Below are 16,622 nucleotides of genomic sequence, written 5' to 3'. Positions count from 1 at the left end.
ATAAAGCTTCTATTTTTTCACTTCCACACCTACCAGCATGAGGAAACAGAGGCAACTGCCATTCCCACAGGAGGTTTCCTTTGGAGAATTGAAAGGTAGGAGCAGACATCAGGCATGGACTGTGTAGAGCTGGCCAGCTTTGTCAAGAAATGCAGGCAAATGGAACAGCTAAGAAGTTCAGCAACCCATTCCTGTGATGCTCATCCCTGCCACCTCCCTGCAACTAAGTGGCCCTGGAAGTCTGTGGTGTGAAGTAATCATCACTCTGCATTCTGTCCTTTCTATGGCCAGGAGTTGCGGAAGTGGCCAGCAGAAGTGGCTCTGGCTTACAATCTCAGGCAGGATGGTGGCTGGAGCAGTGGCAGAGCAGAGGCGCCCAGCATGGCTCATCTCTTAGAGCTCCAAGTTCTGGTCCTATGTCTCCACTGGGTGTGGACCTCCTTGTCGTTTGGAGGCCACGTCAGGGAGACTGTTCACACAGGCTCCCAGGACCTCAGCAACCTTAATCACCCCTTCCAAGAGATGATTAAAGTTCAAATGAGACAGTACGGGTATGCCCCAATCCTTACACGGTATGGCCACCATCCTCATAAGAAGAGAAAGAGACAGAAAAAAAGGCCAAAGAAAGAAAGCAGCCATCTTCGAGCCACGATTCAAGCCCTTAAAGGAATTCAAACCTGGTGGTATGGTCATCTCAGATTTCTAGACTCCACAAGCTGGCAAGAGAAGGAATGTCTGTTTGTCTGTGGCTTTGGGGAGTGGTCTGTTGCCGCTCCGCTGTACATTTGTACACTGGTACACTTATCTTCAAGGTACCACGAATTGCATCATCACGAGGAAATGAACTCTGGGGATCAGGAAGTGGATTCCTCCCCAGGCCCACCCTTGGCTAAGAACACAGCTCCACAGCAGCCTGGTTCTTCCCAGAAAAGATCCTGAGCACAGACTCCAGTGAAACCGAAGGATCTTGTGACCCTCGGAAAGTGTGGGACCAGTGTCACCCCAAGCTACCAAGCTTAGGGCTCTCTGTCATGCTTCTTGGACACGGAATATATCTTGGAAGTCACAGCACTGTGTCACCAGTGTTTTGTTGATTACAAGTGAGCCGACAAGCCACCCAGACGAGCACATCAGGATGGAGGTATTGCTGTGGCCAAATGACACCTGCATAATTGAATTTTAATTTGTAGCTCATATTTAAACTGAGTTGGCTTTCTGTGTCTACGGCATCTTAGTTACTCTTCTTGTGTTTTCTCCCATTAGTCTTCACCCCCTGTACTCCTGTGAGCCTATTCCTGATGCTGGTCCCACGGGGCGGGTCCTGGAAGCTCAGGTGTGGTGAAGGAAGGTGCCCTGGGACCCTGGGCCCCAGCTAGTTCTCAGGGATGTATCTGCTCTAAGAAGGCCCTGAACCCCCCTTCCCCCCAGAAAACCAGACTGCAGAGCCAGAGGGGCCCTCAGCTCTCCCTCCCTAAGGGAGGCCCTTGAAGACACGCAGACCCAGCAGACAGTTGCCTTCTGCAATATCTCCACCTAGTGGATGTGCCAGTGTGCTTCTGCACGGGGAGAAGAAGACTTCCCAGTTGCCCCCTGGGAAGGGGGCAGGTTCTGTCCAGAAGAAAGAGGCCGAGGATGGGCTGTAGGCTCTAAGCTGTCCGCCCTGACCTCTTTAAGAGGCACAATAGCCTTGACCACCAGACACTGTCCACAGCAGGTTCTCTAAATTCCCCAAGCCTAGCTGGGATGCATAGAGCTTGACCATCATACAGAGCTGCACGGAGTCAAGTGATACAGAGGACTTGGGAGGCCCAGGGGATTATGGGAAGAAGGGAGGAGAAGCAGGGGAAGTGGAGGAGTGGGCTACAGTCCTGGATAGGAGGCATGCTCAGGCGTGACATACCCTCCCACAGCCCGATTGAAGTCCCTCGCGTCCAGGTAGAACCTACCACGTGGCCTCTGTCAGCATGGCCCAGCATGAGGAGCAAGCACAATAGGCCCATGGGAACACAGCCCTGGAGAGGTGACTGGAGAGACTGAGGACATGGAGAGGGGCCTGCCAGGAAAGGGCCTGGACCCAGCAATGACCATGGCCTTTGACCCAGACTGAACATCTGCTCTGACTGGATCCATTCACATTCTTCTTTGTCACTGGGTTGAAGGGAGGGACCATGATCATATTGCTTTTGCAGATTGAAACACATGACCTGGGTCAGTGGTCTCTCTGACCAAACCAGAACAAGAGTCTAAGAGTAGCCAGAAGGTTTTATAAGCAGGGAGGGAGACCTTTTCTAACCCACCTCCAGTGCCACGAGAACCCTGAAGCCTTGCCAGAGAAGATGCTGAAGCAGATGGAATTCCAGAACCCAGCACTATGTCACAATGGCCTGCTCGATCTGAAGAGCTTGCTATACTGGGGTTACACTGAGTACCCTGGGAAGGAGTAGGATTTACTCTGTGAGGTGGGGTTTATAAAGAATATTACATCAAGCCAGGCATGGTGGTGCCTAGCTTTATCCTAGCACCCACAAAGATGAAACAGGAGAAATCATGAGTTTGAGGTCGGTCTGGGTTGTACAGCAGGACCCAATCTTAAAAGTCTGGCCACTAGAGAGAAAATCCAGAAGCCTCCTTATGGGCATGCTTAGGTAAAGCAACCGTGTGCTTCCTTGCTCAGCCTGGCCTACCCAAGGTGATATTGGGTCTGACCTTGGTGCTGGGATTGAATCCAGGGTTGAGCCAGCTGAGCTGTTCACTTGCGATTTGAACCACTTACTTACTCTTCGGGTCTTCATTTTCTTCCCATGAAGGACGAATGCTAGGAACAAGCATATTCTGTCTAGAAAAGAGATAAGCAAGCATTTTCTATGACAGGCTAGAGTAAATATTGAAGGCCTCAAAGGTCACAGAGCCTCTGTTTTAACCTCTCCACTGGAAGCAGCCCCAAAATGCCCAGTGAGGCCGTGTTCCAATAACACTTTATTTATAAAAGCACATAGACAGCAGATTTAGTTTGCCACCCCCTGCACTGAGTATGGTAAAAGCTATACAAAGTCTCCACAATACCATGACTTAATGAAGGCATCCTGCGTTGACAGTCTGGAGCGGGTCCACCTAGACTGGAGGACACCTCTGTCCCCTGAGGTCATTCAGGATCTAGTCTGAGTCCATTGCTTGCCTTTACCACCCTAAGAAAAAGTCAGACAAGGGTCTGGGAGTTTGGCCTAGTGGTAGAGTGCTGGCCTAGCATGCATAAAGGCCCAAGTTTGATTCCTCAGTGTCACATACATAGAAAAAAGCCAGAAGTGGTGCCGTGGCTCAAGTGGTAAAGCACTAACCTTGAGAAAGCCCAAGGACAGTGCTCAGGCCCTAGGATCCAGCCCCCAGACCGGAAAAAATTTTTAAAATATAAATATATATAAAAGGAAAAGTCAAAAAAGAGCTAGGATGAAGCCAGAGCAGCTACAGCCACACATGCAGGGGGTATGGCCTAAGAGATGAGACTGCAGATGCTCTATAACGCATGAGTGGATCAACAAAATGTGGTACATATACGCAATGGAATTTGACTCATCCGTTAGAGAGAACAGTATCATGCCACTTGTAAGGAAATGGATGGACCTAGAGCAAATCACGTTAAGTGATATCAGACAGGCTCAGAGAGACAAATGACACATGTTCCCTCATACATGGAAGCTAGATCTAAAACACAACTGTGAATAACAGGCACAGTGCCCAGTGCATTTGTGCACAAACTGACCAAGGGAGGGAATATTCGGGGAGACATGCAAAGGCCTAACTCCTCTGAACAGCTAATGGACTCTTTACCAAGACGAAGACCAGAAAGTGGAAACGTGCTTACCAGGCGGGGAGGCAACGAGAAGAGTGTACAGGAGTGGAGGACAGGTGGGCAGATACAATCATTGTATAAAAAATAAACTATGTAACTTGTGGGTAGGGATAAGAGGGAGAAAACTGGGGAGAGAGAAGGAAGGGGTGGCACTGTACTTATACCCTGACTTTGAGCGTGTTGGAGAGAGTGTATTTTGTGCCATGGCCATTATGACAGATGACAGATTGGAGAGGAGAAATGATATTTGGCCACATTTAAATTTCAGGAAAAAAAATCCAGCTTGGTGTATGAATGACCCAGGCACTATTTAGAGCCAAACCACAAATATATCACCATGTATCTGAAATTCAGATTTTTGCAAGTCATCTATACTTTCTATGCCACCATCCGTGCATCAGCATCGTGCTGTAATTCTGAACTGAGGATTTCTGTGGCTAGACTGTTGGAGAACCTTAGATAGCAGCCTCTGGAACAAGACCTTCCTTCCTCCCTGACCTCCCGCCCCAGCCACAACTTGAATCTCATAGAAAATTCCACAACTTTTTCCCATCTTTCATTTTCCTCCATTTGAAATCATTTCTTTTCCTTGGACAACTGTCCGTTCTTCCTTCCTCTGAGCCACAGTGACTGTAAATCACAACCTGGAATTTCACGCTGGGAAGCAGCCAGGCTGAGAACCTCCTCCCTAGAAGTTTCTATGGGGTTATTTATTGTGACAGAAAATGCAAATGCTTTGCCTTCATATAGAGGAGGAAAAGCCATCTCAGCAGAAAGTGCAGATGGAAGGGGTGGGGGGGAGGACTGTCATTTTTAGTAAGTGGAGCAGCTACTCCACATGGCTGAAAATACAAAACACCGGGAAAAAAAAAATTTCCTGCTTCTCTGTGTTACTGTAAGAAATGTTACATTGACCTGTTTCTCCTTTGGGGATCCCAAAATGGCACTGTAGGGACTGAGCGCTGAGGCGATGCGATGTAAAAGACTGAGAAAGCAGCAAGTGAATGGGGAAAGGGAGGCCCCACACATCCCGCACAGCCAGCTTCTTCCCCAGCACCTGAGTGGCCTCTCTTGGCGCTGCCCAGTTCTTTTGTTCTGGCCTGCCTCCTATCAACAAGAGCTTTTTCAAGTTGTCAAAAGATACATTATCCTTGCCAGGCGCTGGTGGCTCACCCCTGTCTTCCTACCTTTTCAAGAAGCTGACATCTGGGGATCAGAGCTCAAAGGTAGACCGGGCAGGAAAGTCTATGCGACTCTTCTAATTATTCACCAAAAAGCCAGAAATGGAGATGTGGCTCAATTAGTAGAGCACTAGCCTTGAGTACAAAAGCTCAGGGGCAGTGCTCAGGCACTGAGTTCAAGCCCTAGGACTGGCATATACACAAACAGATGTTATCCTGGTCTCAAGAGCAGAGGATTGCATGAGGTTGAGACTTCCTGGACGATTAGGCTCTTCTTTCTAAGATATACAACAAGGTCAGGTCAAGATGACGTGTGTTTACGACTTGGTTTGGTGGCCCTTTCATTAAGTGTGGGATCTGGCAAGCCTAGAGCCCACAAGCCTTACTGTGGACTCCACTTGCCTCACTTCCTCAAGAATTTCCACCACAAGCAAAACATTCAGAACATACTGTAGTTCAAGCTCCTTAAATGCTGTATACATTTCTTAAGACTTTTTTTTTAAATCTCTCATACTCTCGTGGTACTCATTTCACAGTAGGTACTCAGAATCAACTAAAAAGACTCAAATGAAAAGGTTAACTAGAGCTGAGCATAATGGTCCATGCCTGGAATTCCAGCATTCAGGAGGCTGAGGCAGGAGGAGTGTGGGTTCAAAGCCAAACATGGGATCCATAGAAAGACCTTGTCTCCCCCCCCCCAAAAAAAAGAGTTGATTTAGACGTTCAAATTTATGAGCCATTATGCCGTAACCCAATGGGACAGAAAAAGGATATAAACTTAAAGATTTTGGAGTTGCCACGACCCTAAATTCCTAGGGAGGTGAGGAGAACCAAATCTGGATACTTGGGGTGAATCCCAGCAGAATGCAGGGCAGGTGTCAACTCCCGAGGCCCTTCCCCAACTCTTCCACACCCCTTGTCCCATATTGCCATTCAGAGCTGGTAGAGAGCTGGCAAGACTCCCTGGCCTGGCACACAACTGGAGACTCAGCTTGGAGTCCAGAGCCATTGTGGGGGGCATTGGGTGGCAGGCAACAGGGTGCAGAGTGCTGGCTTTGTTTTCTTACTGTGTTACCCATCATTTCTTGGACTCTGGGAGAACCCAGAGGTACAGCCAGTGGTGGGGTGACAGGGGCAGTATTTCCTTTCCCCATCTGCCTCTCTTGCCTTGAGTTTCTGTCTGGCTGCCAGCAGGAACAAAAGTTCACATCTAACAAGCGGCTGCCTGGAGCAGAGGCCAGGAGGTGGGGTTTGTCCGAGGCCTCCAGGATCACCTCTGTTACCAATTTGTTGGGGAAAAAATAAAGTCATTTGTGCCAATTAGACCATGGTTGGTAGAGGGCTGCCTGGCCTGGAAGGTAGGTAAGAAGCCAATTGCAAGGATAGTGAGCAATGAGTGTGACACATGACTTGTACCCCAATTCTTCTCAGACACTTAGGCCTCAATTACCTCTCTTGGAAATAGAGAAAGAGGGAAGCCCCCCTTATTCTGGATGGGCCACCCACACAAAGCACTTGAGTTCCACGAGGAAAGGTGAGGACCCTATCTCTGCCTTAATAAGCTTTTCCCATTCAGGTTTGGAAACTTTTAGTTCCTTCCTGCAAATGAAAAACAAGGATTGAATAGTAAAAACAAGAAGGAAAAGGACTAGGCCCTTCTGTCTGTCTGTCTGTCTGTCTGTCTGTCTGTCTGTCTCTCTCTCTCTCTCTCTCTCTCTCTCTCTCTCTCTCTCTCTCTCTCTCTCTCTCTTTCTCTCTCTCTCTGGCTGTTTCTGTGTGTGTGTGTGTGACTCTGTATTGTCTGTCTGTCTCTCTCTTTGTACCTCTCTCTCTTTCCCCCCCCCACCCCCCATGGCTGGGGATGGCCTTCTCTCCTGGAAGTCATTACCGGCACTCATGCTTTGGGTTCCCGCGAGCCCAAGGCTGTTGATGGATGAGGCCTATCGTCATCCGCTGGTGTGGATCTATTGGGTGGGTGTCTGCAGGGGCACTCCTAAAGTGACCTCCAGCCCCCACCCCCATCAATTGTGTCCTTGCAGAATCTGCAATCTGCTTCAAACCAACAGGAAAAGACAAAGGTATCACTGCAGGAGCTCCAGATAGCCAGAGAAAACCAACAGTGAAGTGGCTCAAGGATTGGTGGAGAAGGCTACACAGCAAGGACCTGGACATGGCAGCTGACCTGAAAGAGTATCTAAGTCCTGCCCTGGGAACCGGGACCTAATGCATGGATGCTGTTTTAAGCCCTTGTCTTTGTGATACCTTCTTACATAGCAATCGAACCCAAGTACCGTGCCATGCCAAACTAGTCACTATTTGGTCATCACATCTAAAGGTCTCGTTCATTGCTCAATTAGTCTCGGGGCTTTAAAACATCGAATTGTATCTATACTTTGCATGGTGGACAACAAGGTCATGTTATTATGACTTTCTGGACTAGATTAGAAGCCCAGTACTTTTCACTCTGCTTTCTTATTCATGGCTAGTGCTCTACCACATGTGCCATACCTCTAGTCTCTGATTTTTTTTTTTTTTTTTTTTGCTGAGTTAATTGGAAACAAGAGTCTGTAGACTGGCTTGGAACTATGATCCTCTGATCTCATCTTCCTGTAGCTAGGATTATAAACATAAACCACCAGTGTTCAACTGTTCTTGCACTTAAAAAAGCTCATGGCATATCAAAGTATTGACATACAGTAGGTACACAGTCACATGTAATTTGGGGTTCTGGTCCTTCTTTGCCCACTTAACTCATTGGTCTTAGATTAAGATATATGTAGCTTGCATGTTATCCTTAATATGTGTCTATTAGATCCACACAGTACAAGAGCGAGGACTCATTATTCACATACCCAATGCTATGGGCATGGTATTGAAAATATAAATACAACTACATAGACATAAAAATTTGTGACTCTATAGACATAATGTTTTAATACATAGATTAATATGTATCTATGACATATAAACCCTCAGCCTAATTTCAATTATGTTCCAAAATCTAAATGTCAGTATCTAGAGATTCCCTTCTTGAATACTTGTTGGTTAAATATGTCATTTGAAATATGAGGTAAAAATCAATGTTAATAAATTCTTTAACAAAAAAAAAGATATATGTTGCATGGGCTGGGCACAGTGGCTCACGCCTGTAATCAGATCTCAGGAGGCTGAGATCTGAAGATCAAGGTTCAAAGCCAGCCCGGGCATAAAAGGACCTGAGACTCTTATCTCCAATTCACCTCTAGAAAAGGCGAAGTGGGGCTTGGCTCAAGAGGAGGGTGGTACCCTTGAGTTGAAGAGCTCAGGGCCAGCACCTAGGCCGTGTTCAAGCCCCATGACCCACCAAAAAAAAAAAAAAAGGTATATGTAGCTTGGCCAGGTACCAGTGGCTCATGCCTATAGCCCTAACTACTCAGGAGGCTGAGATCTGAGGATCTCAGTTCAAAGCCAGCCCAGATGTGAAAGTCCACAAGACTCTTATTTCCAATTAACCACCAGAAACCTGAAGTGGCACTGTGGCTCAAAGTAGAAAAGTGCTAGACTTGACCTAAGAGTTCAAGGACAGCACCCAGGCCCAGAGTTCAAGCCAATATGACCGACCAAAAAACAATAACAACAACAAAAAACCCATATGTATAGCAAAGATGTACTTACCAACCTGCTATGTGACTCCAGACCTGCAGAGGGCAGGACAAAGTTCAGTGCCCAACCCCCTCTCATCTCCTGAAGATTCTCAGATTCCTACCCTGCTTGGCCAATCTGTCGGGATTGTGAGTCCAGAGATCAGGTGGGAATGTGCATCCTGTGGCATCCTTCGGTGAGTTTTCCATGACTTTGAAATGAATGTTTAGTTTCCAACAGAAGAAGCCTAACGCCACCACTGAGACACAGAAGCCCCAAAGTGGACTCTCATCCCCCAACCCGCCTAGGCCAGTGGGGGCCTCCACTCTCACTCGGTGATACACCCCATTCAAGCAGACCAGAGAGCAGGGCTTAGTGAGGCATGAACTAGTTTTTATTCATAGGCTTACAGAATATATTGAATTAAAGGGCATATCACACACATGTCAACACAGTTTACCAAAAAAAAAAAAAAAGAGAGAGGGAGAGAGTGATATCGATATCTGTATATATATAATCTATATAGATATCCATATCTATCTTTAAAATGCATTCATTGTTGCCTGCCTACTGCAAAATGTACTTTCATAAACATGTAAACTATTCTTATTTTACCTAAGTTACGCATTTAAAATACATAAAAACAGTACCAAATGGAGCATTGGCCTATTTTATCCCCGTTGGTATACATTCTTGATAGCGGGATGGAGGCTGAATGCATAGTGTCCTACTAAGGAAAGGTAGATTCTGACACAGTGGATCTGAGCAGCAGATTGGACAATGGTGTTCAGGCGGAGGGGCCCCGTCTCCCACTCAGCAGCCTTTCAATGCCACCCTTGTTAGAATTAGCATCATGCTACAATCTAGACTGCGACATCTTCCCTCTACTTGAGGCAACTGAGACAAAGGAGATTGCCAGCACTCTTTTTCCTGCCATTTCATTTCTACTTTAATAAAAGAGTCCCCCACCCCGCCATGGTCTCCAAACTCGGGACCACCTTTGTCATTATACCTGTGTCTTAGCCTTCCACTCCAGGGCAATGCTAAATGGAGTATTTTTGACCACTGTCTACAAACTTTTTTCCAAACCTACAAACAAGGAACAAATGTACCTGAAGTGAAATTGGGAAGTATATTGGAAATGTTCTTTAGGAGACATGCAAATCAATTCCCAAATGCACACCCACATTCCCCCTTTTTCCTGACTTCCTGTTTATTTCTTGTTTCCTTATGCCTTCCAGGAGTTTCCATCCTGAGCATTCCTGAGAGCCAAACCTCTGGTATCCCACACCAATTTCTTTCCTGAAAATGCCCAGCCTCTCTCTCACTGGCTGGGAAGACAAAGGGGACACGATCAATGTCAGTGGGCTCCCCAGAGGCTGAAGAAGTCCCCAGCCATTCATCATCGCTTGTGAATATGGGCTTTTCATTTCTTGCTCTCAGAACTCATCTTTTTTATCTGGTAAACAGACTGACAAGACCCAGCTTCATCAAAACCTCAGCATCCTGTGTAGAACAAGACGGAGCAATCTGAAATTTCTGGAAGACTCTCTGAGGTGGGTGCTGCATAGCCCTGCGGTTCCACGGTGTTTGCTTGTTGTTAGATTAAACTGGCTGAGGAGAGTGTCTATTACTCATGGTTTTCTTTCTGCCTCTGCATATTTTCTTGTCTTTGGTTGTTGTTTTATCTCTTTATTTTTACCTTTTTTTGTTTTATCATGACTGAGGTAACCACAGTCGTGATAACAATAGAAGTCTTTCTTTGGAAAGGCAGAGAGCCCAGGGTCATACAAAGAAAATACAATGCCTGCCCTTCAGGGGAAATGTTCTAGCTTTTCCACTTACTACTGGGTGGCCATAGGCAGGGAATCCACTGTATCTATTTCCTTCTGTGTGAAATTAGAGCAATATGTGCCCTCTGGTGAATTAAAGAAGTAGGTATGAGAAATGAGAGCTCAGGTGCACAGAGGGGGAAAAAAAATCAAGTTTTGCAAAAGTACAAGGTGATCGTTGTGTGGGTCCTACAGCTTACACTCAGGGCTTAGGCATAGTTCCTGAGCTTGTTGTGCTCAAGGCAAGTGGCTCTACCACTTGGGCCACAACTCCATTTCCAGCTTTTGTGGTAATATATTGGAGATAAGAGTCTCCCAGATTCCTGCCTTAGCTGGCTTCAAACCACAATCCTCAGATCTCAGCGTCCTGAGTACCTGGGATTACAGGCGTGGGCCACCAACTCCAGGTACAAGGTGATGGTAGCACCACTCAAGAACATAGTACTAAGGCCAGGAGTGTAGCCTAGTGGTAATGTGCTCACCTAGCCTGCACGAAGCCCTGGGGGTTTGGTGCCACAAACACAGAAAAACCCGGAGGTGGCGCTGTGGCTCAAATGGCAGAGCCTTGAGCAAAAAGTGTCCAAGGACAATGTCTAGACCCTGAGTTTGAGGCCCAGCACTGGCAAAAAAAAAAAAAAACCCAAAAAACAAAAAAAAAACACAGTACTAATCTTCAAGTCAAAGGTGTTTTTTTTTTTAGTCTTTCTAGAGACAATCTCCCAATTCCTTGAAGTCTGGGGACAATTCCTCACTTCGATGTAAAACACATAAAGCTACATGGACTTTTGAGATGAGAAAGAACAGATACAGGGATGAAAAAGCTTTAACAGACATGCAGAGCAGGTGACATCAGGGACTGATGGGAAGGAAAAAGCAAGAGCAGCTGGAGTCTGTGGAACTCTACAGGGGAAGGCCTCAGATTTCTCTGCCATGTTTTTTTTCTCATGTTGCATGGTTGGCTTTTTGGTTTACATTATAGCAGAATGGAAGCTTCCAGCAGAAACTGCCTAATGCTGCAGAGATCTTGCAATGGAGCCGGGAGAAGAATGAAGCAAAACTCTGGCTGCCTCATGCCAGGCATGCCCACATTCCTTTGGTAAGCTAGCCAGAATAAATGATCTCCTCTCATCACACAGAACCAACTCAGTAGATCTCAGATGCTAGCCTTGAATAAACTCCTTTTAAAAATAAAAATAAAAATAAAGCTTTTGTTTGCAGTGGAATGGATTTCTAGTCCTCTCACCTCCTGTCCCCACAGCCTATTCCATGTCTTTCATTCACCTTAATACTTTATTGGGTGCAACAGATCTCCCTTCCCAAACCTGGTACTCTGAGCTTCCTGGTTTTCCAGATGCCACCACTGGCAACTCTGCACACAACAGGCATTGGGTAGTTATTTCAACCAGGCACAAGAACTAGGATTGTCTCAATGTCTTGTATACTGTCCGCCCAGTGCCCTTCTCCATTCAGGCCTGTCTGAAGGGTTCCATGTGCCAGATAGCATTGCTTGCCTGCGGCTGTAAGAACAGCAAAACATCTCACCTTTGACCTTTGATCTCTGACTCTAGGCAGGCATTGACAATCAGTACAAATGAACCAAGAAGCCAAAAGGATGCAAAGGGTGATGACAAAATGCCAACAAATCACATTCTCCATTTGCTTAGTATTTAGTGGTAAAGTTCTAAACAGCCACATGTCTAAATGTGAGTGAGGGAATCCATTCAACTCCTTGGTCCCAAGGCTGAAAGCCTCAGCCTACAGTTTGCAAGAGTGTGGATGCCATGGCAATGTCTCAGCTGCTCTGTCTGCTTTGCTTCAAGTCAGGACATGACAAACACATTCACATTTGGAGTACATCTGCCAAGCACATAACATTATTATAGAAACACTATTCTGCAGTCTAATGTCCCTATGCTGATCCCATGGCTAGAAGGTATTTGATGGAATACCCTGTAAAACTCCACCCCTAACACAGTCACTTCGTACTGAGAACCAGCTACCCAGGCAGAATGACTACTGAAGAACCATCCACCAAGCCAGGTTCTGTGACTTCCGTGACTTCCCTGTCATCTGCACTCAGGACCCACTTTGTTAAGAGGTCACCTGCTCCATGGTATAGAGCTGCTCTAGTGGATGAAACTGATCTGGCTCCAGTTGGTGGCTCCTGGTGAAGTCTGCCTCTACTGGGTTGGTATGCCACCATCAGCTGGCCCTCTGTGTGTGTGCCCTGGGCATCCTTTGCTAAAGTGCTGGGAAGGGAAGGTGTGTTCCTGTTGGGAGTATCCCCAGCTGTGATTCTGTGCAGAGCAACTTCCACAGAGGCTGCCCGAGCCGCCTCACACCAGCAGCTCTACAAAGCAGGGCTGTTCTAGGAGGCGGGAGGTTGACAGATGGGCAGGTAGGCAGGTTGCTGTTCAATTACTTGATATATTAAGTTGTTCAGAGGGCAAAGGCATGCATCCATCAAAGGGCCCCCTCTGGGTTTCAAAGCACATGGAGATCTGAGTAAGGTCCCCTTCGATTCTAAAATCTCACTTCAAAAACCCTACCCAATACACATCTGATAAAAACACCTGTTCCATTCCTCCAAAGGATAGATAAAAAGCACCATTCAGCCTTTGGCCTGTCTGCTGGTTACCTACAAACTCAAAGGATGAGTTCGGAAAAGCAGATGAGTCATGGAGCGCATCAAACAAACATTATTGCTCTGCCCACCACAAGGTCAGCTTTGAGCCCCAGAGAACAGGGAAAAGGTCTTTTGTCTCACTGCTGGGCCCATAGCCCAGGCTGCCCTTGACATGTATGGACAGAATATTTTCTCTGTGACAGAGGCATTCATATCAAACTGTTAGCATGCCCTTAGCGAGCATCCATCCAGGAACCAATGAAACAACTGAGGTCCTGTTTTAAAGATGATTCTGGAAGACTGGGTGCTACTCACAGGAAACTAAGAAGGCTGAAAATAGCATTGCTGAATGTCCTAAAACTTTTCAACGAATCATCAGTAAATGTGTTTGGCTGACTTTAACAGTTCTTACCAATAAGACTTTGAAAACAGAATGGGAAGGGCCCATAGGTTTGGGAGATTTGGGGTCTGGTTTTTTATTTTTTTAATTTTTCACTAGGAGAACTGTCCCATCTTATCCAAAGGTTCTCCTTCCCCGTTACTTCCTAGATGGTGAGAAGAATTAACACTGTCCTCTTACCTCACAACTTTACAGGCTTGAAGATGTCTTTGCAAAATGGTAGGAACACGTCATGCAGTTAAGCCAATAAATGCAGTCCCTGATTAAAATATGAGATCTAAAAGTTTGCAAACTTCTAACTATATCCCCCCTCAGTGACATTTTTTTTAAAAAATGTTAATTTCAGAGCTGTTGAGCTTGTCTTGTTTTATTTCCTTATCTTCCTGTATTTCCTCTTGGTCCTCTCACTTGTGACAGCTGATGCTACATGTCATGGAAATGCACCAATTACACCTTCACAAACTTAAGTCAACAATGATATGTTCAAAAATCTTTGTTTTCCCTTTAAAACTGGATGCAAAAAAGAAATCTCTCCTGTCGGTAGAGACAGCCGTGAAGGAACGGGGTGCCTGCACATAGATTTCTTTAAACTTTTTGAAGAGCTGCTTCTCTTTATCCCACTGGTAGATCTGTGAGAAGGTGTAGTCACTCCCCAGGGCCAGGTAATGGTTATCTTTAAAAGAAAAGGGCTGCAGTGTCATGGCACCCCGGGAGGGAAGCGCCTGGACTTCCACAAATTGCTTACTGTTCCACCGCATAACTCGAGAGTCCCCAATGAAGCGAGTGAGAGAAAGGTACAGGGCGTCCTGCATCCGGAAGCTTTTTACAGCCAGCACATCCTCCATGTTGGGGATGTCACCGTGAGGGACAAACTTCTTAGCGCTTTTATTCCACTGCAGGATGATGGGGACCTGAGAGCGGCTGGACAAGATGAGATGCGACTTCCCTTCAATATCCACAAACTCGGCATCCGTGTCCCTGAACCACTCATGCAGAGACTGGTACGAGTAGAAGCCTTTGCCATTCCATTTGTACACTGTGGACAGGCCGGCTTTAGAGCTGTCGGCGATGATGAAGAATGTCTCGTCGTCGATCTGAAAGAGCTCGATGTCGTTGGGCTTGGAGATGCGTGAGACTTCTATGTCCTGGAATTTGACGAACTTGGTCCAGCTGTCATCGTATTTGTAAATGTGAGAGCCGCCGAAGAGCTGAGCCACCACCACGAACACCTGCTCATCAATGAGGATGGCCTTGCAGCCCACAATGGATTGGCCTGTGCTCCGAGAGGGGGTGGGAAAGGAGGGGATTAGTGTGGCCACAGTGCACATCCCTCCTAACGCTGGCACCTGCGGCTGTGGGGAAGCGGGAGGGTGGAGTGGTCCAGTACAGAAGTTCTTTGAAAAACTAAGCACAGAATTGCCATAGCCCCCCTCCCCCTCAACCCAATTCCACTGCTTGAGATGCACGAAAGAATTAAAAACAGGACTAGGGAAGAATGGGAATCTGATGGAGAGGAGAATTTGTCCCAAGTACACTGTGAGCAGGTGTGCAGACAGCACCGTAAAACATTTCTTACTATGGGAAAATGTATAATATCCATATATGCAGGGACTCTGGAAGATTCCTGCACACCAAGAGCTACATGGAGAATACTTGTGTAACCCCCAAATCCGTATATTAAAACCCCTTCTCCAGGTGGTAGTATGAGGAAGTAGGGTTTGGGGGAGGTGATTAGGAAAGAGCTGCCATGAATAGAAATAGCAGTCCCCTTATAAAGAAGATCCCTCACAAAGCTTCTTGTGTCCCTCCAGCCTATGCAGACTCAGTCAAATTACGGCCTGCTAGCAAGAGGACCCTTGAGACAGACACTGAATGTGTTGGTGCCTTGATCTTGAACTTGAAAGACCCTATAACTGTAGCAAATAAATTTCTGTTGTTTATAAGCTCCCCTCCACAGTAACTATGACACTCATATTCAAAGCAACATCCTTTGCAGTAGCCACTGTGGAAGGAAGCCAATGGATAAGCCAAATGTAGCCCGCACCAACAATGGGGAAGCAGCCTCACAAAGGAAGGAAAGGCTGACATGTGCTTCAGTTCAGGTGATCTTGAAAACAGACACCGGCAAGTAGAACACGCCAGCCACACAGGCCAGATACCATCAGCTTCCAGTTGTCCAAGGCCATTAGCTCAGCTTTATTCATAAACTTAAATATGCTTTTAAAAGAACTTAAGTGAGCATCCGTGGCACTTATCTATAAGCCTAGCTACCCAGGAGGCTAAGATCTGAGGATTAAGGAAAGAGACTGAGACTCAAAAATGGCATGAAGTAGAGGGACAGCTCAAGTGGTAGAATACCAGCCAGAAGCAAAGAACCCAAGCAAGCTGAACGAGAATGTAAGGCTCTGAGATCAAACACCAATGGAAGCACTCCCTCCCAAATATATATATATATATATATTGTTTATACCATACACATGCTTTTTAAAGGTGCTTTTTCCTCACTTGGTTTCTATGTTAATTGTTGTGTAGCTTCACTCTTCCAATGCTAAACAGCATACATCATTTATTTAATTAATCCTCAAATGCTGGACAGAGCAGTCATTCCTAGTTATTCATTATTGTTAAATAACATGTTTCCTGTAACATATTGTTCAACAACATGTTTTGAAGCCATCTGGTAGGATTTTTAAATGTAAGAGTCACTGAGGCAAATGTGTCTATTTTTAAGGGTTGTTTTTTTTTTTAATGTAAACTGTCAGACTACTCTTCAAAAGCTGCATGGATTTTTTTTTTACCCTGCAAACACACAAAACACTTCAGAGTTCAGCTCCTCCTCCTCTGATCAGCTTGACTAGGAGACCCAGGAGGTTCTAGAAGTCTGCCTATCATAGCCAACAGGCTATGTGAGGCAAATAATTCCTTCTCCTGGAGATGCTCACTGCAACTCTGTCCAGGTAAATATTCTCAGCCTGTGAAATTGTTGTGGGGGGGGGTAGGGGTAGGGAGGTGTGAGGTGTGTGTGTGTGTGTGTGTGTGTGTGTGTGTGTGTGTGTGTGTGTGTGTGTTAATGTAGGGAGAAGGATTACAGGTTGAATCATCCATAGCATGTGAA

At 46.2% G+C, this 16,622-nt stretch overlaps 1 protein-coding gene and 1 long non-coding RNA gene across 2 annotated transcripts in view; one reads left to right on the top strand and one right to left on the bottom strand.

Annotated features, from left to right (window-relative positions):
* The first annotated feature begins 2,436 nt into the window (after positions 1 to 2,436).
* On the top strand, positions 2,437 to 7,164 carry LOC150055920 (uncharacterized). The gene is made up of 3 exons (XR_016537477.1): positions 2,437 to 2,558; positions 3,810 to 3,903; positions 7,068 to 7,164. It is a non-coding gene; the product is annotated as an uncharacterized LOC150055920 (long non-coding RNA).
* Positions 7,165 to 11,128: 3,964 nt separating this feature from the next.
* The window catches only part of Lgi2 (leucine rich repeat LGI family member 2), a 28,453-nt gene continuing 22,959 nt past the window's right edge, over positions 11,129 to 16,622 (bottom strand). Inside the window, exon 8 of the mRNA XM_090343756.1 lies at positions 11,129 to 14,780. Coding sequence (XP_090199882.1) covers positions 13,963 to 14,780 — 818 coding nt within the window. The 3' untranslated portion in view covers positions 11,129 to 13,962. The remainder of the gene's footprint in view (positions 14,781 to 16,622) is intronic.

The sequence above is a fragment of the Megascapheus bottae genome, chromosome 13 (assembly GCF_031878675.1).
Source record: "Megascapheus bottae isolate mThoBot1 chromosome 13, mThoBot2.hap1, whole genome shotgun sequence".
NCBI lineage: Eukaryota > Metazoa > Chordata > Mammalia > Rodentia > Geomyidae > Megascapheus > Megascapheus bottae.
This window is presented reverse-complemented; position numbering and strand designations above follow the sequence as displayed.